Here is a 24,957-nt window from a genome sequence, read left to right on the forward strand (position 1 = left end):
TAACTTTCCTCTCTTCGTAGGGGCTGGCACGCTGCCATCCTGCCTGGAGCCGACGCCGGGGGAGGCTGAGCCCCAGGCCCGGCCGAGGACACCCCGAGGACACCCCGAGGATACCCCGAGGACACCTCGAGGATACCCCGAGGATACCCCGAGGACACCCCGAGGACACCCCGAGGATACCCCGAGGACACCTCGAGGACACCCCAAGGATACCCCGAGCCCGGCCGCGGACGCTCCTATCCCGGGACCGGCCCCGCTCCCCGCGCGTCCCCTCAGGCGGCGGCGGCGCCGCGGGGGCGGAGCTGCCCCGGCGGGGCGGGGCGGGGCGGGGCGGCGCATGCGCGCTTGCCTTGTTTGTCACCGCGCTTATAAGGCGGGGCCGGCGGCGGCGCGGCAGCGCCTTTGTGGGGAGACGCCGCGTCGGCAGCCGCGCTGCCCGCGCCGGGCCGGGGCTCCCGCCGCCCCCATGAGCCGCCTTTAGGGTCCGCGCCGCCGCACCCCTGCGCCCCAGGGGCTCGGGGTTAGTTGGTTTTGGGTTCCCCCTTCCTTTTTTTTTTTTTTTTTTTTTTTTTTTTCTTAACAGTCTATTTTTGTACGCTTTGCTATAAAACCATGGTGCTGGGGAAGGTGAAGAGTCTGACGATAAGCTTTGACTGTCTGAATGACAGCAATGTCCCCGTGTACTCTAGCGGGGATACGGTCTCAGGAAGGGTCAGTCTAGAAGTAACTGGGGAAATTAGAGTGAAATCCCTTAAAATCCATGCGAGGGGGCACGCTAAAGTGCGTTGGACTGAATCGAGGAATGCTGGATCCAACACTGCCTATACACAGAACTACACCGAAGAAGTGGAATATTTCAACCATAAAGACATCCTGATCGGCCAAGAGAGAGGTAAGGACTTAACTCTGCTGCTTTATTTTTTTTATGGGAAAAAAAGCATGCGTCTTTTTATCACCGCGGTTAACCTTTTCTTTTTTAATGGGTACATTGGAGAGCAGGACATGCCCAGGGCCGTATCTTGGCGATGGAGTTACAGGAGATGCATTTGCAAAGTACCTGCAAGCAGGAAGACTCCTTTGAGCTACTTGCCTTCCCGCACGGCCATTTATTAAGAAGTTTTCTTCCTAATGTTTAACCATTTTTTTTTTTGCCCTTCCTGGTTATACTTAGTAGGATCTCCCGTTCCGTGGGGAAAAACAGCTGTAAAATCACAGCCAGGTGGCCAGTGGACTTCATTGGCGGAATTCTTATTAAAAAAAAATCATGAAACACTGTGAAAGCGTAAAAATTGTACTTTCTGACACGTGCGGGGTTCTGCTGGTGGTGTTGGGGCATTAATGCAATGAAATTTTAGGATGGCTGTCTATTGGCAGATAAAAGAGTCTCCCTGGCTTATTTTGGCATATCACCACCCCACGTAATTTTTTTTTCTCTTTTTGGTATTACTCTCACCCTGGTTAAAAGCTTTAATTTTCGTGGGCCGGCGCTACACCCCGCTCGGCAGTGGGGGTCACCCCGATGTGAAGATGTGTCCGAAAAGCCCTTGATGGGGAGCAGAAGGAGGGGGAGGAGAGGAGGGGGGAAGCGGTGTTGCGTAATGGGAGCATCTCTCCCAAAACTGGGGAGATGAGGACCTCCTGCTCCCCACTTCCCACTCGAGCCGCCGCGGTCTCCCCACGAAGTGCAGACCCCCTTTCCCGGAGGGGTGGAGGCGCGGGGGGCCCGGGGGTTCTGTGTGTTTTTTCATTTTTTTTTTCCCCCGAACTTCGCAGCCTTTGTTCGAAGCGGTTCAATCCTGTTTGGGACCGGCTTGGGGGAGGGGGGTGCGCCGCCCGCTCCGCGCAGATTGGCCGCACGCGTCAGGTGGTGGCGATGACTTAATTCCCCAGCGCAAGAAAATAATGTTAAAAACCGGTTATGTAATTTTTTTGTGCTGTTTGTCCCCCCCTTTTTTTTTTTTTCCTGATTATTCATCATATACTCTGCAGCGATGCGATATTTCTCGTTCTTTCCGGGGAGGGGGGGGGGAATAAAATGTAATTTTTGAACAACTCCGGGGCAGCACATAGCCCGTCACACAGTATTCCCGTGCTCAACGCTGTAGCAGAGCTCCAGGCTTTCTTTTATTCAATTTTTTTTTTTTTACTTCATGTCTCGCACACACCGCGCTAACGAGGTGACTTGCGGCTCCCACCCTCAGGAATCGCTCGCCCGAGCGTAACTTCCCGCACCTCCGTGGCGAGGGGAGCGTGCGGCCAAGCCGGACCCGGGGCCGCGGCGGGGGCAGCACGCGTGGGAGCCGCTGGGACGGGGGCGCCGCGTTCCAATGACCGCCCCGAGCGCTGCCCGGCGGCCCGGCCGTGGTGGGGACAGCACGCGTGGGAGCGGCCGGGACCGGGGCCTGGCGGAGCTGCCGCCGGCGGCCGCGTTTCAATGAGCGCCCCGAGCGCAGCCCCGCGGCCCGGCCGCGCCCCCCGCCGCCCCCTGATTGGCCGGCCGCGGTTTGTTGCCCTGTTGCTAAGGCGATGCCCGCCGCTGATTGGCGGGGCGCTGGCGGCGGGGGTGAGGGCGCAGGTTTCGGGTGAGGGCCGCTCCCCGAGGCGCTGGCGCGGCGCGGAGCCCCTCGGAGAGGGAGGGCGGGCGGACGCGCTGCCCTCAGTCACGTCCGTAGCGCCGCCGGTCCGATCCCCTGAGGGCGGGCGGCGCTCGGTGCGGAGGCGCACGCCGCGTGTGTGAGGGCGGCGGGGCTGGCGGCGCTCCGGTTCAGGCCGGTCGGCTCCTGCTCCAACCCGCGCTGATTGACAGCTCAGCACTTGTTTACCGCGGCGTGGCGGGACTGCTGAGCTGGCAGGAAGGGGGGGAGCGGGGCGGAGTGCAGAGCAGCCACCGCCGAAAGCACGGCCCCCCCCGGAACAAAATTAAACAAAAATTAATACATCGTGTTTATTTAAAAAAAAAATCCCAACCGCAAACCAGCAGTATGGAAACCCACCCTCACGCCGGCACATTGTGTCGCTCTTTCGGCACGTTTTCCTGACCTAGGTTTAGGAAGGTTGCGTGCTGAAGGTGCGCTTATTTCCACATCTGGCTGCCGGGGGATTTTGTTACTTGTTTGTTTTGGGTTTTTTGTTTTGTTTTGTTTTATTAATTTTCGGTATGTGCACTGCCGGAGGTAGAGCATCGGCGTTTCTGTAGGACAATAGGAACTTAGAACCCTCCTGTGTCCTCCATTAACGCTTCAGACCGTCACACATGAGCTGTTCCCTTCCACTTCGTCTCGCTATACCCCCTTTTGTAATTCCAGCCCATTTTTATGAGCGAGGTGCTCAGTCATTTTTCACTCAACTTTTATTTTGTCCGAGTCAGCGTTTTGCTGGTTTTATGTCACAATAAGTTGCAATTTTCTTGACGCATTTGAAGCTGGACAGGTAATCGTGACAATAAGCAAAGGGTCAGCGTTCCTGTCATAAAAACAGCAAGTTATCTGTGTCTTCCTGTCTGAGCAAGATCGAGTTAACATACTGAAGAAAAAAAAAGTTTAGCTCTAGATAGCGTTATTTGGGCAGCTTGCCATTTCCTATGCCCCTGAATCTGTCTGGTTCTTTCTGGGCAGTGCTCATACACCCTTATTCCTTTCTCACAAGTTTTTTTTTTTTTTTGTGTGTGTGATTAATGTGTGGACACTGTTGCCAGGCAGGAGATACAAAGAAGCCAAATTTCTATATTTAATCTTAAGCTGCAGACTTGATACTGTTAATGCTGGTAAAAAGCCAGGTCTGGTTCCTTCTGACAAGTAATTGCAGTGGAAAGCAACATGATTTCCTTTACAGACCTTGCAAGGAGGCCTTGAAATGGCAGCAGTTGAAACTGCTGTCTCTGTTCAGAGGCAGGATTATACTGAAACAAATTAACCTCTGCTTCCCTCTGAGGCAAAGGTGGCGATCTGGCCTACCTTTCTGTCAGACGGAGTTGTCAATTGCAGAGTTGTCTGCATTCCAGCAGTTAATAACTAATGTACTGGAGATCCTCGTTTCTGGGGCATCACATTCTTCGAGTGTTGTAATGTGTGAGCAAAGTGCTTTTTTTCCTGGAAGAGAAGCCTATGCAAGGTATGTGTGCGGCTGGATTAGCGTGTTTGTTTTTTGTCTCTTTTAGATGATGACAATTCAGAAGAAGGCCTTCACACCATCCATTCAGGAAGGCATGAATATGCATTCAGCTTCGAGCTTCCACAAACGTAAGTGCTGCACACAGGGCCCTGCTGCCCACCTGCCTGACCAAAACTCCTGCTGTGGGTGGAGGGGAAACCTTTTCAATGGTAGTAGGAATTGTGCTCCAACATGCAGTAGAGAACATAATCTCATTAAACTGAAGAGGTTGCTTTTACACTGGGGTACCCATCCTTTTTTTTTTTTTTTTTTAAGTTTAATTTCCACAAAAATGGAGCTCACTGCTGCCCAGTTGCTCACTTGCTTTTTACCAAGTCTTACTGACTTATTAGGTATTCCAATCTATTACCCCTTCCCAAGGGGAGGGAGAGGAATTTAAATTGTCCTTGGAGTCCTGCAGAGTGTCTGAGGTGCCTTCTAACTCAACCATTTAATGGAACTATGCAGAGCTAGGGATAAAAGAGCACAGTGGAAAATGAATCTTCTGCTGTAAAAGGCAAATAGGGGTCATTAAATTTTTGAAAGTCACTGAAAATACTGCAGTTTAAGCTCACTGCCTAGCATTAAGGTTGTTTATTAGAGATGCAGATGAAAAACAGTTTTGCAGCTTCAAAGTGAAGGGCACAGGACTTCTACACTGTTACAGCAAGATTTTCTGTGAAGACCTCTGAACATGAAGATTTTAAAGTCAATTTAGCATTCTCTGAAAATCTCAAATACAAGAACTAACTAGTAAGGCCAGTCCTGATTTTCCCTTGAGTTTAAAGGGGCATGTAAAAAAAAAACAAACCAGCAAAAAAACAAGTATGAATGTGAAATGCTTAGCTTGAAGTGAAACAGCCAGATAGCAAAATATCACAAGCATTGATCAAATCATAGGTTCTATTTAAGTGCCATGAAGGAATATCTGTTAACCCAGTTTTTAATAATACTGGAAAAAGAAAGGGTAATATTAAAAGCCATAACTTTGATGTGGCCTACTTACTTGCAATTTTGTGTCCATAAAATACTTCCAAACCTTAGATAAACTCACAGCAAGAGTGTAAAGATGTGCATCATCCTTACTGATTTTTTCCTCTACAGAATATGGGACAGAAAAAAACCACTGAAGTTGGATTAGAAAATCCTTTTAATTCCATTATTGGGAAAAAAACTTAAACATTTTAAATGTGCAAATACAAAAGTCAAACCTGTAACAGAAAAAATAATTCTAGTAAAGCACTAGTATGGCTAGTATTATTCTCTGTGGAAAATATGGAAGTGTTACAAATACTTTAATGTAAAAATAACAATGTGTTCAGAATATAGTAAAGTAGAAAAAAAACTTAGATAAAAATAAAGGTAATAAGTTACAGAAACTACTGTTGATTGGAACTAATTGAACTATGAAGATACTTTGTCTTTCATTTTATGATACTACAGTAAAAAAGGCAATGCTCACAGATCTGCAAAAACTACCTGCATCATCTTCCTCCAGCTTCTAGAATAGACTTTCTTGATTTGACAGACTTCAGGATAGTCTTCATGATTTTATATGTGTGTATCTATAAACATACATGCATAAATATGAACATTCTTAGGTATTATAAACGTTTTAATCTGTCTCTTCAGAGTAGTGAAAGATTAGAAGGTGCTCAAAATAGCCTCTCTCCAGAACTCCAAGTTGCAATATTTACTCTGCTTAAGGTGATCTTAACTATGGAAGTGCTGAGTTACAGCTAAAATTAACCTCATGCTGAGCTACTGATCAAGTAAATAATACACAATGATTTACAAAATGCAATATTCAAAACTGTAATTGGTTAATACTGATAATAATTTTAAATTGATAGTCAAAAGGGCATGCTTTACCCTAGATGTGGAAGTGACCTCTTAAGCTTAAAGAAAATCTGTACTCTCCTGGCATTTTCTAGTACAATTCTTTAATTGACTCTTAAAATCTATGCAAAACTGTAGTAAGATAAATTGGAGATGATTTTTTCTCCCATCTTTAATCTTGAATTTTTCTGAGATACGCTTCATTAAATACTGCAGTGCATTAAAAATGCAGTTCAATATACTAATCCCTGGATTGATCAATTGTATCATATCATTATTAGGCAGAAATACTTTACTCAGTTTTGACCTTTGTGTCCTGCACAGACCACTTGCTACCTCATTCGAAGGCAGACATGGCAGTGTGCGCTATTGGGTGAAAGCCGAATTGCATAGGCCTTGGTTTCTACCAGTAAAATTAAAGAAGGAATTTACAGTCTTTGAACATATAGATATCAACACTCCTTCATTACTGGTAAGAATTGACAGAATTACTCCTTTTTTGTTTCTGGCATTAAAAAAAAAAAAAAAAAAGAAGTTTAATAACTGAAACAATATCCGTATCTAATTTTATCCAATACGTTACCTAATACTTATATATATATTTTATATATAATACTTGCATTTTTATTATACTTACATAAGAAAAATACTTAGTTGCAGCCAGTTTTCTAAGTATTACATTAGTTCTGCAACTCTCTAAGTACTAGTATTTTGAAAGCTACATTTTCCTGTACTTTGAGTTGCTTCACTTCTAAGAGATGCAATATAATTTTGTCAATTTAAATTAATACTAAATTGTTAACTGTGAGTAAGAAGGAAAATTTTGAGAACTGTTCCTCTGATTTTGAATAAAGAACAGTGAAACTTAAAAGAACTAGTGTGACAGGCTGCAAACTTACAAATGCAAAGTAAATAATAACTGGTGTGCATAATTGATAATTTTCGTATGGATAGTTTTCTACCAATGGGGAGAAATTATCACAATGCTCCATAATCATTCTGAAATGTCACAACAATGTTTCACAACTGCTTTCAATGAGGATTTGATTTCAATTAGGCCTGAAATTTCCATTCCCCCCACTGTTCTTAAAATTCACCCCCAATGGAGAGGGGAAAAAAATCTCAAAATCCATTGAAACAGGTTTCTTGTGTGTATGGGTGAAAAATCAGACTTGCAAGGAGACATTGGCCTTGCACAAATTCCATTAAAATCAAAAGAGTCTCATTTGACTTTAATGGGCTTTGGATCAAGTCCTAAATCTTTGTGTCATGTAAAATAACAGGCTGTTTAATACAGGTGAAACAGGCTCATTTTGAAACAGGAAATAGCAGGAGTCAAGGTTACAATACTTCACCTTAGTTATTGTTTCTTAAATATTATGCTGGATAGACATTCTAGTTTACTGGTAAATTAAAAGCTCTTCAACAATATGGTGGGTTATGTAGGCTATAAAACCTTTCCTTAAGCTGTGCTAAATTTATTTATGTATAAAAACCTGCTTAAATGTAGCTGTAGTATGTAGTGTAGTAAAAAAGCAGTGTTAACAATTATAGAATTAGAATAAATCTTAAGAGTTTTCACAGTGCAATTTGTTGGAGATTTCTTCCTCTAAATAAAACTAGATATGCTTATCAAAGTGCATAGAAAGTATATAGTCAAATTTTTTTTGTGTGTTACTTTAGAAAAGATGAAAAGATTCATGGAGCACTCTGTTAAATGGAAAATATTGTTCTTTTCTTGCAGTCACCCCAAGCAGGCACAAAAGAAAAAACTCTCTGTTGTTGGTTTTGTACCTCAGGCCCAATATCCTTAAGTGCCAAAATTGAAAGGAAGGGCTACACCCCAGGTACGTAACAGAAGTAATTATGGGAAATGCTTTTCCTTCCCTTTTAAAATGACGATTTGTACTTAGCTGCTGTTATATAAAAGAAATACTTGCACTATTCTTGCCATTTTGGTCTGCATTCATCTGTCTTATGATTCTAAGGTACTAATTTTGTTATCTTGCTGTGTCTCCTTGTTGTTAAAGGACATCTCCTTTTATGGTGCCTATGCATTTTTCTGTTAGGTTTACCTCATGGAGATCTTATTCCTACTAGCATTAGTGGATGTTTATTCAAAGTGTGTAGCATTGCTAGCAGGGTCTGATGCTTTATTACAATACACATGGCAATTTGCTTCAGTATGTGGCAGTTTACTTCAGTTGCCTTGCAAATAACATAGAAAAAATGAAATTTTTGCTCTATTTCAGGTGAATCAATTCAGATCTTTGCTGAGATTGAGAATTGCTCTTCCCGTGTGGTGGTGCCAAAGGCAGCCATTTACCAAACACAGGCATTTTATGCCAAAGGGAAAATGAAAGAAGTCAAACAGCTTGTTGCCAACCTGCGTGGGGAATCCTTGTCATCTGGGAAAACAGAAACCTGGAATGGCAAACAGCTGAAGATTCCACCTGTTTCTCCTTCAATCCTTGACTGTAGTATAATCCGTGTGGAGTATTCACTGATGGTATGTTGGGTTGTTTCATTGGAGCATGAGTAATTTTCCATGTTTACTTGTAAATTGTTAAAGCATTGTGAACAATTAACTAGTTAAAAACAAATATATAGTCTGGCTTTAGGTGTCCTGGCAGGAATTTTCTTAAGTAAATTCAGTTTAAGTATTGCATGTGCAATTCTTAACTTACGAGTACATGACATTTCCATGTGAGGACTTTAATTAAGAATATAGAGCTGCCTTTGACTTGGAGGGCTTTTTATCTCCATAGGGACATTGGTTCTGAAATCAACGAAATGAAACTTCAGTTGCTTGTGAAAAATTGCATGGCTGGAGATTTTAGTCTAATAATTATGAAGTGCTCGTATAAACCTATTTTTCATCTACATCTCTTTGTTTTTGTCTAGGTATATGTGGATATTCCTGGCGCCATGGATTTATTCCTTAACTTACCACTGGTCATTGGCACCATTCCTCTACACCCATTTGGTAGCAGAACATCAAGTGTAAGCAGCCAGTGTAGCATGAATATGAATTGGCTTGGTCTGACGCTGCCCGAAAGACCAGAAGGTAACCTGACAAAACAAGTCTGTTTTGATTTTTGTGTGCTTTATTCATTGCTATCATGCAGACAGTCACAAATTACATCCTTCATAATAAGGTCCATAGAAAATCCCTTGTGGATGTTTCCTTGCTACCTGCTTGCTCTCTGTAGAAGAATAGAATTCCCCTCTTTGCCCTCTTCTCTCAGGTGTACAGGCAGTGGAATCCAGCTGCTTGGAAGCTGGTGCAAGTGAAAGCACAGAATGCCACTGTACCTGGGCAGAATTAATTCTGCCTCCAGTATCTCAACTATATCCTTGGTTTTAAGGCAGTGTAACCTGCCTTAAAGGACACCAATTAAGGTGTCCTTTATCATCTTCAGTAGCCAATACTTTGTGGAAGGAGAATGTAATCCATTTCAGTAGGAATCTCTTCTGTCAAAGGAGAAACTGTAGCATCTTCCCTCTTTTTGTGCATATAAACATCTGGGGGTTTTAATGTACAAATGATGGAGTCCAGAGGAGTGCAATGTTTTATCATTCCTGCCTGTAACAGAAATTCAGTACTCTCAGTATGCTTTAAATTTGAAGGTGACAAGCCACAATGAACAATGGTCAGTCTGCTCTTGGATTTGAGCATAGTTTTAAAATAAACTATAGCAGCCTACCCTCTTTTTCCTGTTCGCTAACTGTGGAAATATCATGAAAGTAATTTATCTGCATGCTGGTGCATTTTACAGTATTAAAGTTTAATATTTATCATCTTATATGTTTTGACATGCATAAGAACTTGTTGTTCGAACTGCGTGTGCCTTTTCCCTGCAGCACCTCCCAGCTATGCAGAAGTGGTGACAGAGGAACAGCGACAGTCCAGCCTTGCACCCTTGGGTGCTTGTGATGACTTTGAGAGAGCACTTCCAGGACCACTGTTTGCATACATCCAGGAGTTTCGTTTTCTGCCTCCACCCCTCTATTCAGAAGTAGGTACCACAAAATAAAATTGCGAGTGTACTGTTTGTCTGAATTCTGTGGAATAAATGTGGAAATAAATGTAAGAAATGTTTCTACTTTATGAAAACCAGAACAAATAAGGAAAAATTAAAAAGAGGTAAAAGGTAACTTAGATTAGCAGAGCGCAGGTAAATAGCATCAGAAATTTTCCAGGATTCTTCACTATTCTAATGTTTCATAGAGATTCTGAAATGATTTTGCATCCTCTGGGCAACTTACTGAAGTTACATTGCATTATATATGTAATGTATGACATTAGTGAATACCAGTATTTTGAGTCTGTAGGTGCACAACAAATTATTTTTCACCCGTAGTTTCTAAAAGTACTCTCTATTTTTAGTTCTTTGTGTGTATTGCTATCAGAATTCCCATGCAGAGAAGATGCAAAGGCATACTTTCTGGCTCAGGTTTCTCTAAATGCTCAGTTCAAACATGTATGTCTGCTAGTTTAGTTCTGTGAAAGTCACTCAATAACTGTATCACAAGTTTAGGCTTCAAAAGCTTCAAGAGCCATATTTACATTTTTCAAGGAAAAGCAGACAAAATAGAATAGTGTCCTTTGCCTGAATCTTGCTGGATCTACCCACTCTTGATTTTTTTCTTTGCCTCTTGAAACACTTAATCTGCTAGTGAGTGAGTGGCATGTTTTTTATTTCTTGTTTGAGGACTATTCTGTAACATAAACTCAGATTACTCAAGGCCTTTTCATTTTAGATACTCCAGATATTAGAAACAAGCTTTTCCTTTGTTCTAAAAAATGTATTTTTAAAATTACTGACCAAACTATGTAGTGTCTACTTAAATTATATTTTCTGTCATGTTTTGAAGACCTAAGTTAGAGACCATGTCCTTCACCTCATTCCATTTGTTGAAAGGAAGAAGAGGTGTGGGTGGAACATATGAACTTCTGAAACATTTTATGGGGTTTTTCAGGATTCATTACTTACAAATTAAGTAGAAGAACCTTTTATTAATAATTTTATGCAAGTAAAAGGTCCTCTGAAATCAATTTAATATTTTAAGTTAAGTGTTCAGGGATGAGTCAGGTTGTCTCCTTACTATGCAATAAATAATTTAGAACATTTGTTCTACTACAGGAGGGATTTTTTTCAAATTTTTACTGCATCCTTGTGCTTGTCCTTAAGCTGCTATCAATCTGTAGTTTAAAATGTTTCACTATACTTAATAATTTTCAGTTCAAAATTTTATGTAATTTCTAGAGATTCTTCAGTTACTTGAATAACTTTTGGATTGGGAATACCATTTATCTCTGACTGTCTTGGACATAAAAAAACCCTAGTGTTTGGGTTGGTTTATATTCTAGCAATCAGTTCTAAAAATACCTTGGGTTGTGTTTTTTCTTCTTTTGTTCAGATTGATCCAAACCCAGATCAACCCACAGACGACAGACCATCTTGCCCTTCTCGCTGAAGGAATCCATAAGAAGCTGACTTAACTTGGGTTTGGAATCATACCTCCCGTGTTGAAGGTCAAGGCATCATAGTGGAGAACACACTTTCAGAGAAAGTGGGTTTGCTCTTGCCTGTGTGGTGAATAAATGAAAACAACCTGTGATCATGCTTTGAAGCCTACAGTAACATTGTAGGACTGCTCCACATGCTTGAAGAACTGAGCTTTCCCCCCTCCCTCTTAAATACTGGCACATACTAGGAGCAGCCTTACTAACCTACAGTGATGTGTGTCCAAACACTCAAACCACATTAAGAGAGGTTTGGCTTCCTCTTATGATTTGGAAATTTGCACATGCTTATTGCTTACATCGTGCGGTTCAGTGTCACTACAGCTTTTTCTCATTTACGCCGGACAGTTGTTACCCCTTTTTATTTCTTGTGGTCCGCACAATAAGGAGCAAAAGAAAGCTTTGACAAAAAAGAAAGAAACAAAAAACCCAACAGCAACAGACTTTGACAAATGCACTGACTTTTTTTTTTTTTTTTTTTTAATTTAATGTAGCCTGGACTTTACCTGCATATGCACATGCTCAGAATTGTCCTAGTAGGCTGATCATGTATCACCTCTTCAGCTTGGATCCTATTGTGGATTTATTTACAAACATCAAATGCCTTCAAGCCAATCTTTCTTGCTGTATGTTTTGCAGCCTACTGTAGTAGATAAGCAACAGATATGGGGATAGGGTAGGGTGGGAGGGTGAAGAATTAATAGAAAGAAACTAATAGACTTCATCAAGATTGTATACTTTCTTGATTTCTTTTAAGAATTTGTTGCCTTTCTACTATTATCGCAAAGCAGCATTTTGTTACAGACTGCCTAAAAATCACTTAATCTCAGGTGAATTCATCACTTGCCAAACTGTTGGAATGCTATTTGGTTTTTTATGTTGCACTGTTGAGTTAGTTCTTTTTTCGTTTTGTGTTTGTGTTTTATTTTTATTCTTTACTTGAGAGGGAGATCTGGAATAGGGACATACACAAAAGTTACAAAACCCACCTCATTCCCATTTCTCTTTCTACAATATGAATAAAGTGTTCAAGTTGTGAAGCTCTAAAAAGAAAAGGCATAAATGAAAGCAGCACCAGCAGACACCATACGTTCCTCCAAACATTTTTAAAAGGAAGTGGTCATACACTGTGGGATTCACAGATCAATATCTCAAGTAGTAGGGATAGGAAGGGAGAGTAAATTTATTTTTATATATAGCTACTTAATCACCAAAAATTCTATGTGTGATGAGTGTAGTAGGAAGTATATTTCAAACTGCAGGAAAAGTTTCTTCTATGCTAAGAGCTCGGTTTGTGCACTTTGTATTACCTTCAGGGTTTATGATACTGTATAAGATTAGGAGTATAATTAAAGTGAGAAAGATCAGTGTTACCAGCCATACTTAAATATGAGTTAGCTGGAACTTCTTTGATGACTGCATCTTTTGTGGCACTCTCAAGAGCTTTAAAACAAATAGAACACTGAATTATACGTGAACCCATATAGAATGCAAAAAACTGTGTGGAAAGTGCACTTGCCCTTGAGTGTGCCCCAGGAAAAAGAGTGCAATGGAGCCATTACCTGTGCTAACAAATAGCAGTGCTGCTTGCATGCTAGGTATGTATAATGAAAGTCAGCTTTGCTCTTTAGAAACTATGGAACACAGATCACTGACAAAGGGACACATTCTGGTCTTGATTATTTGAACAAATCAAGACCTAATCTGTCTAATACCTGTCTCCTTGTGCAATAAAAAAGCTCAGAAGAGAGTGGGAGGGGGCGGCTGGTGTTTCTGCATGGTGCTCATTTTTAAAAACCTCTGCCTTGTTTTTAAGGCTTCATAAATGCGACAAAATAGGCTTTTCCATAAGTGGCCTTTATGAGAACATGAAAGATCATTCATGTTTCAAAAATGACAACAGGGTGATAAAATATAAATGAGTCGCGTTTTAAGTGATTCAGTTAAAAGGCTTGGGCTTTGAGCGGGAATATTGGCAAGAAGGAAATTGGATGATGTTACTAGGCCAATTTTGTGGATGTCCCTTCCCTCTGCCTTCTCCAGCCAGACAATTTTTAAAGCTGATGGGATCGTTGGTATAAAAGGGCATTTGGTGGTTTTACTTTTTTTTCCTTTTTGTTATTTTTACAGACTAGGGAACAATTGCTGATATACATAGCATTAAAGTACCACAATACAATGGAAAATTGCATATGAGGCAGAATTGACCAATATCATAGTAATTGACTTTGCATCACAACCTTTGTGATTAGAATGAAAAATTACATAAACTTGTCAAATAAAGACTTCCAGTTTTAATTACATTATTACTCAGAGGCATTACTCTTCCATAAATATTGGTCAATTCTCAGCATTATAAAACTTGAGGTTCACAGTTTTAGCCCAGTATTTGATAGAAAATTCTGATATGAATTAGGAAAAAGTAAGTAAAATCCAAACATTAGAGAAACAAAGTGCAATATTAAATGTTTGCTTTATAGATTATATTCTATGGCTGTTTGTACTTTTATTTTTGTTCTGTTTTTTTAGTTTTGGTGCTGAATATGTCCTTGTAGACTCTTGTTTTAAGAAAACAATATGTGGAAAACAGTTTAATTTTTCCTATTGCTCTTCCTTGTGGAAAATAAACTTTTTTTTAAAAAAAGCTTTTAAATATTTTATCTATGCATAAAATAAAAAACCACAAGTATAGTGGAGGAATACTTAGGAACTTAGTGCAAGAAAACATAGAGAAAATAGACAAAAAAAAAAAAAAAAGAGAAAAACTATTTCAAGCACTTTACCACTGAGTACTTCAGGAGTCTAGTTTTGGGATCCTGTCCCTTTTGTTTAGATCACTGAGCTCATGGGGCCAAGTCCCAGATGGGAAATCACTTTTTTCACATTACAGTTGCAGTGACCCTATTTTAAGGTGTCTGACCCTTTCCTGGGGAGGTGACACAAATTTTGGGGGGACAGGAGGAAATCAGGGAGTGACTGCTGAGGCCTGTTTTGCAGAAGGAACTTCGATATGGATTTGGGGTCTAGAAGGTGTGCCTGCTGTTCCTTAAGGAGATGTCAGAAGGTCCACCTGTGCCCTGTGCAGTGTTGCTGACTTTCCCTGGTGTGCCAGCAGCATGTCCTGTACACCATGCATGAGCAAAGTGGATTGTCATTGTCCTTCAGGATCAGCCTGTAATTTGAGCAGGGGAGATCAGGGGCTTGAGTGGCAAGCTGCCCTGTGTGCCTGTTGGTGTTTGGGGTACTGGGCCACTATGTTCCCACAGTAGTGTATCTTCAGTGATGCAGCTGCCTTAATCCAGCACCCTACATAATACAAACAACAGGACTTCCCTCTCTGAAACACAGCTTTTCAGCTTAATTTTGAGTTTGTTTTTGGTGAAGAAGAGAGATGGACTTAAGAGTTGACTCCGTCCTTATTAATAATGTGCCTAAATTCAGTAAGAAACATGAAGGTTGTTACTCTGCTAATCTGCTTGGAGATCTGTCAGTGTTTAACCTCTCCAGCAGTAAAGAAGGACTGCAACTTCTTGCTAACTGCCCCACCAGTGGATTGGGGAAGAGAGTATAAAAGTCAAGTGAGAAGACTTATGGTTTGAGATAAACACAGTTTAATAAAGCAAAAGGAGCAGACACAAAGCAAACCAAGGAATTCATTCCCCGTTTCCAGTGGACTGTTCTGTGTTCAGCCATCTCCAGGAAAGCAGGATTCCATCATGCCTTAATGGTGACTTGGGAAAACAAACTCCTTCACTCTGAATATCCTCCTGCTTCTTTCTTCCCCCAGCTTTTTATGCTGAGCTTGACACTCTATGTCATGGAATATCCCTGGGGATATTCAACTGGGGATCAGCTGTCCCAGCTGTGACTCCTCCTGACTCCTCATCTTCCCCCTGCCCACTCACTGACAGAGTGATTCAAGAAGCAGAACAGGCCTGGGTGCCCTGTGAGCTCTGCCCAGCAGTAACTGCACCTCTGTGTTGTCAATGCTGCTTTCTGTGCAAATCTGAAACACATCCCCGTAATAGCTACTGTGACAGAAATTTACAACCCCAGTCAAAACCAGATCAAGCTCCTTCATAGATAAGTGACTATACATATGTATATATTTTTTTAATTTTTTTAGTACCTGCACAACCCTTCCTAGGGATTTCTAATGCTACATGACAGAGTTATAGTTTAAATAAGCCCCATTAAAAGGATACTTCTCTAGCAGTTCTGTGCAACATCTCGAAAACTCTACCTAACAAACCTAGCTGTATTGTCAGAGTTTTTGTAAATCTGAAAGTTACCAAAGTTTTATTATTTGGGACCTTGAGCATTTTAAATGGAGATGTTTATTTCTTAATATAAATAGTATAAATGTAAATATATAAGTATGTACAAAACCCTGTTACACCAGAATGTAAAACTAATGGCTCTTCCACATCAGGCATCCATTAAAGTGTACAGAACAGCAGCAAGTTACAATTACTTAAGCGCTCGAGCTTTGAGAGACAATGCTGCAATATGGATCAGGATATTTCCTGGGAATTAGCTAGTTAGAACATGTACCTAGGACTTTTTAACCCCTTGCTAGACTTAAGCCTTCCCCTGTTTTACAGAAATTGACCACTACCATGCCATGATCTTCATCTACCTTACCTTTCCACAGCACAGCTATAAAGCGCCAAGTCCAGCTACTGCAGCAACAGAGGGTCTCCAGAAGTAGCTTGTGGAGCTGGGCAGCAACCCAGCAATGGTTTTCTGCAGGAAATAATCTTTTCCTGGGCAGATGCTGCTGATCTGAACCAATTTCTGTGGCTAGGTACACGGCTACAAGCAACTCTTGCAGAGAGACAAGTGGCCAGCGGAGGTTTTCCACAGGCTAGTACTGCAGGAGAATGGCTGTTCTGGGGCCACAGATCTTCCACCTGTGTGGGCTTTGAGAGAGATCCACAGACACATTATGTGTTACCAGGATTTGCACTGTATGACCATTACTGTGGATTTCAGCTCCTGGATTTTGATGCTGTTAGTTAAAGTTAGTTTCAAAGGCACATTGTCAGGTGCATTCCGCCTTGACCTCCTGGATGATATCCTGGAAATAGGAGAAAAGTAACCTCTATCTTCTCCCAGCAGTCATTCACTCCTCTAACTCCACCTGGATACAGCATGTTATTTTTAGAGCTGGATCTCCCTCTCTTCCAACCTAGTAGATGTTAGGACAGAGGAGTAGCTTCTGAGTAGAGTCCAAGTGCTGCCATGAAATCCAAGTTGAACAGTGCACCTTTCACCTAGTACAGCTCCTAATGGGGGATTCACAGTTCAGAAGGACACTGCCTGTTGAATTTGCTTCAGACACCTTGTCTGAAATTTGTCATATTTGGATGAAAGACAATTACCCGGATCAGAGGAGAGAATGCTAAATAGAACATGAAAAAATCGAATTATTTAGATGTATTTTAAGGAGGAGAGAAACGTACAGTTTAAAAAAAAATTAAAAAGATACATCCAGAAGGTTAGCTTGGTGCTAGGTGATAATTCTCCTGTGTCTTAGGAAAAAATCAATTCTCTCTCTAAGACAGTGCATTCCATCTACCATGAGCAGCTCCCTGCATGATCTGCTGGGGCACTGAGGGGAATAACCAAGCACAGAGTGTCTCCTCTTGCTCCTGTGTGTCACTACCAAGAGTCTATCACCTTCCACCACGAGTCTCTCCAGGCTGCAGCATGCCTCACCAACTCTCCACCAAATGCTCCATAATGGGGAGGCCATGACCTGTTACCTGGTTATTGGTGTAGTAAATTCTATTTCTAAAATGAACAGATGAATGTGATGCCATTCAGTCTTTCTCAAAGGAGATAAGACAGTTTTGTTTTCAGCTGAGTAATAGGTTGGAGCATAGGAAGAGGGGAAAAATTATTGCAAAACCTGGTTATTATTTATCTGGAAATTATTGCAATTTTCCAGAGCTAAAAAAGCACTTGCTGTGACTGGACTGCCATGAATTAAAATCAAACTCCCCACTGGAAATGGTCAATATTCAAGGCAAATAGTTGTCCATCAGCTAAGAAACAGGATTTAAAAATACCTTGTGTAAAAGGTGTCAAGAACTCAGCAGGTAATGAGTTCTGATTAATAAATTGCTTTTTTATTATTTACTCTTGCTTGGGTGACTACCCCAAGCCAGCTGAAGTCTGTTGAAACCAGTCCATTTCTTAAGTATGTAGCTCATTTTTCCTAGTTAAGAATTCCAAGAAAATAGATCATGATAACAACTGCAGCTCTAATTTAAAAATTATTTCAGTATTAAATATGCAATATAAACAAAGAAAAGCCTGTAGCAGTGTTTTACAGCTATATAATTATCTCCTATAAATTAAACTAAATGGTCCCCTTCCCTATCATTTAGCAGGATAGGACAGGAAAGATAGATTTACTGCTGCCCATTATTTTTTTAGTCCATCAACACTGTTTATAGTGACAGAGTTGCATACCTCTAAAACTGACCTCACAAACAAAACAAAGGAACGAAACAATACCTGGCCTGTGTAGAACAAAATAATGTAAAACAAGTAAACTTTAAAGCCACAAAACTTCTACTCTTTGTTTTTCTCTGATTTTCCCCTCTTTTTTTCCCCTCATAGTTCAAAGTAATTAAACAGAAGAAATAATCTTCTCCTAATCTTAATGAATTCTCTTAATTGCTGTATTCCACTTCCTACATTTTGTTAAAACTTTTTAATGCTTCAAAATATCCTACTTCTTTTCTGTGCATATACCTTATGCTACCAAAAAGCCTCATATAAGCCTGCATTTCCTCAAAGAAAACCCATTTTATCCAACTTTTTGACCCAAAATACCTTCTCAGAATAAGCTTGAAAATACACTGTAGTCTTTCTCCCCCAGTCATATTTAAAACCTAGGAGTACTGGCTTGATGGACTTTTGAATTCATTGTATAATACTCTCTTTTTATTCTTATTATGAACTACTAAATAAGGGGTTGCAACATGGGAACTATTTTAAGGTATTTCAGCATTATTATTGTGAATTATCTCACAATGAATGCATATTGACTTGCCTTGAAGGTGATTTTATTGCAGGTTAAAAGCATTCAGAAGAACCTCCAATATTAGAGTACACTGCAGTGAACTTGTATCTTTGAGATAACCGATCCTATCTCTGTCTCATAATTACCCCTCCACCCCCAAAAAAGCCCCAGAAAAACAGAGTGCCAAAAAACACAAACAAATTAAGCTTTAAAAAGGTTTATAAGCATTTCCATGTGGCTAACAAAGAAACACTGTTCTAATGAAGGCTATACTATCCTACACTTGTGCTTATAGTTTTTTGCTTCCCACATGCAATTACAAAGTTATTTTAAATTAAATTAATTTAATTGGTGTATATTTGGTACTCTTCTATGACTTTGCAGGGACTGCATAATAACTGGGATTTTGGCACAATCAGAAGAAACAAGAAATATTACCCTGGAGAGCATGGTTAGGGTTGAAACAGAGTACAAGCAGCTTGTTTTATTTGCTACTGCAAAAGGCAAGCTCTGCTGTGCTAAACCTTGTTCTCTTGGCAGCTAGTTGATAAATACAAAATGCTCCAACAAATAATTCTTTTACTCTTTGCTCAGAGATTCAAAAGGGACGAGAAGTTGCTATTGTTACAATTAAAGAGCAGTGCAGGGGGAAGGAAGAAACCCAAATTCTGCTACTGGAGACTGGCCCCTCCACCCAGAATGTCCAAGCAGCCACCAAGAGAGAAGCCAGACATCTCACCTCTGACAAACACAGAGATATTTTTAGCTCAGTAGTGCAATCTGCAATTTTAAAGTGCACTGGAACAGGAAAGTCCCTTGCTGAAAGCAGTGAGAGGCCCTTCAGGAACCTCTGACAGAGCATATTCCCCACCAATGTGAATTTACCTCCATCACCTGCATGAGTCCACAGGGATGACATGCAAACACAGACATTGGACAGAGGGGACTGAGGGTAGGGAACAGCTTTGATTTATGTGATCCACAGATCTGTTGGCTGATTACACAGAACAGAGATCCGTCCGGTTCAGACAAGGACAGTTTAGACTTGGACATGCTGTTTTGTTTTCCAGCTTTATAAGAAGATGTTCTTTTTCTGCAGCCCATAGATCTTTCAAAATATGGTGACAGTTTTAAAAAGGGGTTTCAAAATGCTGTTACTGGATTATTCTATGGTACTCTGAATTGTAGCCAGGAACTGAACCAAACACTTTTCTCCAGCTCTCTTGCAAGGCAAGTTGTTGACAGGAGGAGCAAGCACTCTTGTGACCTTTAAAAGGTTTCACATTCATAAATTGCAACTCAGACCCTCAAGAAGCCTTAAGGCTAACGTTGTTACAAGAAGACAAAGAGTGGAAAAAACCTAAGAGCAATGCAGCATGCTGAAAACTAAAAACTACTGGGTTTTGTCACTGGAAGCAGTGTGTGCCACGGACACAGCCAGCACGACATAGCAAGAAAACTTAATTTCTCAGAGGCAATGGGTGCCATCTGTTTGCTTTAAGTTTACTCCTATGTCACTCAGCAATGTTGGAGTGTCATGGGTGAGCACAGAACACTGCACCCTGAGCAGTGTAAAAATGGGGAACACCTCAGCAGGGGTGCTGTGGGAATGCTGTGTCTCATTGCCAGCACCCAGGGATAGCGAAAGTGCAGCCTCATCCTCAGCAAGGGCTGTCTGACTCTCAGGAGCAGCTGCAGGAGAAATCAGTCCCTTGGCTCTGGTCTGAAAGTCCCTTGGCTCTGTCTCCAAAAGGTGCTGCTGACAACAGGCTGTCCAGGGCGGGGAGGGGAGACCGTGTCACCGTGTTCCTGCTGAGGCTCAGATCTGTCCACACATGCATGGGGTTTATATTCTTGGCTTCTCCTCCAGAATTCACAGCTGACACTAGTTATTTCTAGGAGTTGTTTCGCTCCAAAAGGAAAAAGCAAGGGTGGGGGAAGAAGATAGTTGCAATTATTTAAATAAATAGCATATAAGCAACTGGTCTTATTAAGGAAATAGAAATAATAGGCTCAGCCTTTTCTCTTCAGTGCTTATATGGATTATGACAAGTTCAGTTCTGTACAATTAATTTCATGAATGTACAATTCACTTCTACACAACAGTACATATACCTTTCTTTCTTTCTTTCTTTCTTTCTTTCTTTCTTTCTTTCTTTCTTTCTTTCTTTCTTTCTTTCTTTCTTTCTTTCTTTCTTTCTTTCTTTCTTTCTTTCTTTCTTTCTTTCTTTCTTTCTTTCTTTCTTTCTTTCTTTCTTTCTTTCTTTCTTTCTTTCTTTCTTTCCTTTCTTTCTTTTCTTTCCTTCCTCCCTCCCTCCCTCCCTTCCCTCCTTCCCTCCTTCCTTCCTTCCTTCCTTCCTTCCTTCCTTCCTGGAATCCTTCCTTCCTGGAATCCTTCCTTCCTGGAATCCTTCCTTCCTTCCCTCCTTCCCTCCTTTCTAACACAACATATAGAAACAGCAAAAATTATTTTTAGAAGCAGGATTTGTGGCTCACTGACATGTTTACTGAGTTAAAAGGACAAAATTTCTTCCATTCTGTTGATTTCCTTATAGTTCACAGATTTTTAATTACTTTTGGCTCTTTAACTGAGTTCATCTAGCTTTGATTCATGACTGCTGCATCACTAAACCTGCAGAAAAAGAAACCTTCAGCCTTTCCAGTCACTTTCCTTTTATGGAAGAACCAAATAGAGGAGCACTTGTCTCAATCCACACAAGGTCAACATAAACAAAGACAAGCAGAAGGCAATTCTGCAGGAATGAATGTACACAGATTTGTGAAGAACATTGTGTGTTCTCCAACACCAACATCTAAACAGTCACTGGCAATTTGCCTAGATATTTTGTATGTTACACGTCTGTCATATAAATCAAAGATCCAGATGTAGAATCTGGCAATGATGACATTCTGTTGTGTTTCAAGCTCTCAGCTTGTGATTAGGATACAGAGAAGCATAAATATAATGGTTTTTAATCAGGTGTGTTATTTCAGGCATTGTTTTATTTATTGGAAAATTGACATATATTTCTTTCAGTTCACCAAAACAGTATTTCAAAAACTCCTTTTCTTTTAATTCTTTTTAGAGGAAAGGTTCTAGGAGGAAATTTCTCTCTTAAATCACGGAGAACAGTCATTCAGTTGTGGCATCAGCTTTCCCAATATCACTTCCATAGATTAATGAGGAAGAAATTGCTAAAATGTTTATATGAATGCAGGATATGAAATTTAAACTCTTGCTTCTGAAGTGAAAGGAATAAAGCATCCTATAGGGTAGGTACAGTAAAAACTAAGTGACACAGCTTGTCTCATGCACCTTACTACAGATAAATTATCTGAGTACATTCTTGTGTTTAGCCTGATGATTTCTTCAGCCCAGGTCTTACAGTTCTCCACCCAAAACTGCAGAGTGCTCCACTGGGTTTGCATCTTCACAGATCCAGCATGGCACAGACAATGCACTCACAATTGCTGTGCATGTCTAATAGAGGGTAGGCTGACAGCACACTGGTTATGTCATTGAGCCCACAGATTCATTCTGCACAGATTCTGACAGGTTCAGATAACTTCTTTAATTCATTAGTAACATATTAGGTAACAACCAAACAGGACAGTTTGGTTGCTTTTTTTCTTTTAAAGCAAAATACACCTCGCAATTACTGAAAAATATACTATATGCAGTTTTGTCCTGTAAGCCTGTGTGTGTTCCAGAAAGCTGAAAGTCTTGCCAGACAGCCTGTGCTCAGTTTTCTGACACCCACATCATCTCCTAATAGACACTGCTCTAATTTCCATTGCTCTCTAAAGCAACTGATGCTCTCACCAATGAGCTATTTGTCCTGTCACTCTGGAAGGGCACCAGTGGTGCCCACCATGCCCAGCTTAGCACTGGTATGGAGAAAAGTAGGTCATTTAATGCAGCTGAGGCACAGGCAACACTGAGGATTGCAGCTTTGGAGAGGAATTATCTGAACCCCAATTTTTCTGCAAGCCTCAGACACTGCTGCACACAGAAATGCTCCTCAAATGTTTACGTAAGAGGAGCAAGGAAAGCAAGTATCCAGTATGCCCTGTGTTCATATAACCTGTTTTCTCAAAGTACTGCAATTTCCTGTTGAGTTACCTGAAACAGTGGTCATAGAACAGATGACAACTAAATCTTACCATTTGCAAGGACACTGTTATGCTTTTAATGCAATGTTTTGCTGTCCTTCTCTTTGGAGTGTGTACTGCTCATGTGTGAATGACAGACATATTTCAAAGCTCTGTCCTAAAACCTCTTAATGCCTGCATGAGGAAAGTTTAGCTATGGTTAACTCCTACAACAAATATGACTTTGTCTTTTTAACCTAACAAAAACTATAGTTGTAGTCTTCCATTGAATAGGGACACACTTTTCAACAACAAGAAAAAAATGCGTAAGAGAGTTTATCTTAACTGAGAGCATTCCGTGTGCATTTGAGCTAATAAATATGGACAAATAGGTCAAGCTAGAACTCAAAGTCTCTAATTTGCTCTCTAGGTTTGCTCCAGGTGACCAGTGTCTTTGAAGAGTACATTTATAAGCAGCATTTATAGCCAGATGCAGTTTAAATGTCATTATCCAATCTAAGTGCTGCAGACATGAGCTACTTCAAACAGCTACAAAAAGTTTCATGCTGATCATTTCTACTAAGCATATATTTTTGCTTGTGAATACAGAGGAATTCTTCTGCCATGAGAGTCTTAGCATGCAGGATACCTAGTATTAGAAAACCATCTTGGTGATCTAATTTTTCTCTTTATAATAGTATATTAAGAGTTTTGAAGAACACTTTCTCACTTTCACCTTCTCTGCTTTTTTCACTATGATCTCAGTAGTCTTCAGTAGTCTTCCAAAGCTGTGCAAGCTTTAATAGTAGTATGTTCCACGTTCTTTCCATCTCCCACATCTTATAGCAGGACCATAAAGTGTTAAGTAAAGCCTCAGATAATTCTGGATTTGAATGAGGTTAAACGTCAATGAAACACACAAGGGGCACTTGGGAAGGGATTCTTTGCTAGGGAGAGCTACCCAAATGATTTCCTTCAATATCATTTTTCAAGTCCTTGTGCTTCTTTTTAAATAATGAAAGACCAGGAAATTGCTATAATCAGCAACACATTCCAGCTATTCTAGCCTAAAGCACTACATCAAGTAACTTGACAGGAAAAAAAAAAAAAAAAAGGATTTCATTTTAAGATTACAAAACAAGATGTTTTTCAAGGAAATAATAATAAAAAAAAAAGACACCAGCAATTTATTTTCCATATTTAAAATGCTTTACTTCTTCTTCCATTTATGAATTTTATAAACAGCCCTCTGAAGCCTTAAAACTAAAACTTACTTCTTCATAAAATAATTTCTTCTACACTTTATTTTATTTTTAGAGGTGTGTTCTTAAAATGTCAATTGAAACTAATCTGGTAGAAGACAGGATTTAGAAGTCAGATTAAAAGACTGTACGTTAAATTTCCTGGTTTCCTGGGTTTATATGTGTACTATATGTCACTAGGATAAACTCTGGAAACTGAATCAATGGATTAATATATTATTGCAGATGTTCTTATAGCTATTTCAATGCCTTTGGTATGTGTAAAGGAAACATTGTAGGTAAACTTGACACACTTTTTTTTTATTTTATTATGTGCTTTCTAATGGTATAGCCACTATCGATAATTTTTGCTAAATAAATTGCAAGTCAAATCTGCATATATATTTTCTTACTTCTTTTTCCTTTACACATACTCAATCCAAATGTTCTAAATGCCACATTATTTAATTAATAGTTTTGATGAGTTTAATTTAGAAATAAGGAAATATATTGGAAAACAAAAAGGTGCATTAAAAACAATAGGCCTTGCAAATGGCACAAGCCTATTTTTGTTTTATGAAGTATTCTGTCTGGGAAAACACTTTGACTGTAGAAGCAGGAACACAGCTGGTGTGTGCATACCAGAACATACAACTGCTGCTGGCGTGAAACTATTGTGTTTATTGTTAAAGGCTGGGACAATGCCAGGACATCTCTGGATCCAAATCCTGCAAAACTTGCTCTGACGGGAGCTCCCCTGCAGCCCAGCTCCAGCTCTCCAGCTATTCTGACAAGTTTTGTTCCTAGCCTGCTGTAAACAGGAAATCAGAGTGGAGAAGCCAGGCAAGAAGCACGAAAACCCTTTCTAAACACATTGTGTAATGAACTTGAGCAGAGGGTTTACTGAACAGAAGCTGAGTCGTGTTTCTGTAACCAATGCAGGGTTTCCCTTCCCCAGCTCCCTTCCCCACCTTGTATTGCTATTATTGATGATGATATTTCTTTTGGTTTTTTTCCTTGTTTTTCTGATTCTTCCTATGGCAGCCTGACATATCCCTTCACTGCCTGGA

At 40.4% G+C, this 24,957-nt stretch overlaps 1 protein-coding gene across 2 annotated transcripts; it reads left to right on the forward strand.

The window, feature by feature from the left end:
• Positions 1-368: 368 nt before the first annotated feature.
• ARRDC3 (arrestin domain containing 3) lies at positions 369-14,002 on the forward strand. 2 transcript variants are annotated; one of them, XM_079331347.1, is made up of 8 exons: positions 369-892; positions 4,157-4,238; positions 6,313-6,460; positions 7,733-7,835; positions 8,241-8,497; positions 8,893-9,055; positions 9,853-10,007; positions 11,413-14,002. In XM_079331347.1, the coding sequence occupies exons 1-8, from the start codon at positions 613-615 to the stop codon at positions 11,467-11,469; spliced, it is 1,245 nt and encodes a 414-aa protein (XP_079187473.1). In that variant the 5' UTR covers positions 369-612; the 3' UTR covers positions 11,470-14,002. The 2 variants fall into 2 exon arrangements, 1 of the variants encoding a protein (XP_079187473.1); XR_013777268.1 differs by having other exon boundaries at positions 398-892; positions 9,815-10,007; positions 11,413-11,613.
• Positions 14,003-24,957: the final 10,955 nt, after the last annotated feature.

Source organism: Erithacus rubecula, assembly GCF_903797595.1.
Source record: "Erithacus rubecula genome assembly, contig: SUPER_Z_unloc_3, whole genome shotgun sequence".
In the NCBI taxonomy this organism is placed as follows: Eukaryota; Metazoa; Chordata; class Aves; order Passeriformes; family Muscicapidae; genus Erithacus; species Erithacus rubecula.

Coding starts and splice junctions, on each gene's coding strand:
- ARRDC3 (XM_079331347.1), top strand. CDS start 613: ATGGTGCTGGGGAAGGTGAAGAGTCTGACGATAAGCTTTGACTGTCTG. Junction 893..4,156: donor CCTGATCGGCCAAGAGAGAG/GTAAGGACTTAA, acceptor TGTCTCTTTTAG/ATGATGACAATTCAGAAGAA. Junction 6,461..7,732: donor TCAACACTCCTTCATTACTG/GTAAGAATTGAC, acceptor CTTTTCTTGCAG/TCACCCCAAGCAGGCACAAA.